We start from the raw sequence: 2893 nt of genomic DNA, 5'->3' as shown, positions 1-2893 counted from the left end.
AGAACCACAAGAAGAACCACAAGAAGAACCACAAGGAGAACCACAAGGAGAACCACAAGAAGAACCACAAGAACCACAAGAACTAGAAGAACAGATAGAAACGAGGGTCAGACGAAAAAGGAGCCGAACTGATACGAGCGTTGAACAGCCGAAGAAAAGGTCCAGGAAACTCCGTACACCTACTGAACTTGCTAATGCCTTTGGAATGGGCGATGTAAGCACCCTAATTTCAACCATTAAGCAGAATTGGGATGAAGTTTCGCGTTCTCAGCTTCTACATGAAACAGTTATGCCTAGCCTCGCCGGCGATTTCGTTAATACTGAAGGATTTCGCTATGCTGAGCTTATATTGTGGTACGGGAAGCAATTGGATAGAAATGTTCTTCGAGGACAGCTCTGCCTTTTGCAAACCCGAATGGATTATGCTGATTATCATAGTCTATACAACGCCGCCGTTAAGGACGTTCGTAAACGCGATGGCTCGACCTTCCTTCAATGGATTGATGACTGGTATCGACATCACGACGTCGTTCCGCGACACTTTCAAAAAGGTCGTGGCCAGAGAAAAGCGACTTCCGTTGTGATTGAATGCCTCGTGGACATTCATTTGTCTGATCCTAGATTCGCTGGTAAAGATCGAGAATTAATGAAAAACAAAATTGAACACTGGCGAAAGAAAGGTGAGACGTGGTTCGAGATTATCCACAGATTTGGTGCGGGAATATTACTTCTTGTTCCGCCCGAAGAACCAGAAGGCCAGTAAGTGATTGCCTCCATTCTATCTGATTCGTTAAAAATGCTATATCGCCAGGCTAATCAAGGGCGCAGTTTCAAATTTACTAAAGACGAGCTATCCGAGTTTCTACGCGTCTTGACATCACGCAAAACGGAATTCGCTGATGCATTGGCTGAAGCTAATCAGTTTATGGCAGAGACATTCACGAGTCAACGCAGCACAGTCAGCAGTGATGAAGTCCCGATAGGTTCAACTCCTCAGACGGCCTCAAAGCAGATCCCTAAAAAGAGATATCCGCTTTCCCCATTGGAAACTCGTACAGGATTCTGGGACTCGCCGTCTCTTCAAAATCACATAACAAGTCAAACCAATAACCACTTTGTAACTGTCCCAGAACCTACCTTTACATCTCCCATCACACCAAGCCCGAATTCTTCCCATTTTTTGCAGGAGCTTCGTTGTATCAATGCGGTTTCTCACGAAGGCGGTGCCTCTTAATATTATACTGCAAGCAGAAATCCTTACGGTGAAAGACACGGTGAAATGTACGATTGCTTCATTCCTTACAGATTGTGGGTACTGGTGTTATATTTTGAGAGGCGTATTGGAAGTATACAGGTCGCGTTCGCATTTTATTGGTCTTGTACTTTTATGATACTTTTTGTGCCATAGGAATAAAGTATTTCTGTGTTTCTGATAGATTTTCGTACTTTATACGTCTTGGTATAATCACGCGATATGCCCTGAATCAGCGAACTGGAATTCATCTTGTCCCAGGCTATGTCTAAATTCTTTGGAGCGTATGCCACGAATGAGCGTGTGCTAGGGTTGAGCATGCTCTAAGTGATCCAACTTTAGAAATTGCTGAAATGATGAGCGCACGTCAGTAATAAGCGTACGCCAACGATGAGCGTACGCTGGAAACGAGCGTGCTCTAAGTAATCCAATTTTAGAAATTGCTGGACCTCTTGAGTGTACGCCAGCATAGTAAGCGTAAGCTGGGATTCTGTGGGGGTTCTGGGTCAGGCGGTCCAATGGAGTGTATTCAAGCTGTCAACAGGCTCTGGATACAAGACGTAGCACGAAGTAGAATGCTACACCTAAAGCACGATTAGGGGATCTCGAGATTACCTGGTCGATTCCGTAATAGAGCGCTTTAGAAAAGAGGCTCTGAAAAAGGGAGCGCTGGAAAAGAGGGCGCTTTAAGGCCAGGAAAGGCCTGACAAGTGCACAGACACAGGATAACTATCAGGACTATTGTATAGGTGATGAACGGTTTAGCACTTGAGTGCCTGTCATGCAGGGAGGATGTCGTCGCCAAAGCTGTTGAGCAGCTACACACACCAAGCTCTCCTTACAAGAAAGGCTCAATGCTCTCGCCATCTTTCTACCCACCTATGTTTGCTTGCCCCTTACATAATCCATGCACGTAGCGCCCCGCTACACTATTAGTAGAGGAGCAACCACGGTGGAGCAGAAAAGAGGAAGCAAGGCGGCTGGGACAGACTATGAATAGAAGAAGAAGAAGAAGGGAGCGCTCCATCCAACGGAGCGCTCTAAAAAATGGAGCGCTCTAAAAAAGAGAGCGCTCTGGAAAAGAGAGCGCTCTAGAAAAGAGGGCGCTTAGATAATCTCGAGCTCCCTTATTCACACTTCAGGTGTAGCATTCCAGCGTGAGGTGCCTGGCTACTAACATATCAACATCTCGGGGAAAATGTACATAACTGGGGGTAGCTTGGCTGGTCACCATCTGCATAGCTGCGTTAGGCAGTTGGGTCAGACGTTAAAGTAAGAAGAGAGTCCCCTCTTTTAGGAGCGACCCTCTTGCACACTCAGAGGAAAGATTCCATCAATGGGAGCTCTAGTAGATGTCCGGTGGAAGAGACTCCAACATTGGGACCGCATCAATATTGAAGGGGTGTTAATACTGATAGGGCTTCAGTATTGATGGGATTTCAATATTGATGGGGGCTCAATATTGACGAGGTTTCAATATTGACGCGGACTCAATATTGACGCGGTCTCAATATTGACGAGGTTTCAATATTGACGGGGTTTCAATATTGACGCGGACTCAATATTGACGCGGCTTCAATATTGACGGGGTTTCAATATTGACGGGGACTCAATATTGACGGGGACTCAATATTGACGGGG

At 45.9% G+C, this 2893-nt stretch overlaps 1 protein-coding gene across 1 annotated transcript; it reads left to right on the top strand.

Annotated features, from left to right (window-relative positions):
* Positions 1–289: 289 nt before the first annotated feature.
* On the top strand, positions 290–1234 carry Z518_11058 (uncharacterized protein; the record flags this gene model as incomplete). Its single annotated transcript, XM_013411328.1, has 2 exons — positions 290–759; positions 829–1234. The coding sequence occupies 2 exons, from the start codon at positions 290–292 to the stop codon at positions 1232–1234; spliced, it is 876 nt and encodes a 291-aa protein (XP_013266782.1).
* Positions 1235–2893: the final 1659 nt, after the last annotated feature.

Source organism: Rhinocladiella mackenziei (assembly GCF_000835555.1).
Source record: "Rhinocladiella mackenziei CBS 650.93 unplaced genomic scaffold supercont1.11, whole genome shotgun sequence".
Classification (NCBI taxonomy): domain Eukaryota; kingdom Fungi; phylum Ascomycota; class Eurotiomycetes; order Chaetothyriales; family Herpotrichiellaceae; genus Rhinocladiella; species Rhinocladiella mackenziei.
The sequence above is the reverse complement of the archived record's forward strand: the minus strand, read 5'-3'. Positions and strand labels throughout refer to the sequence as shown.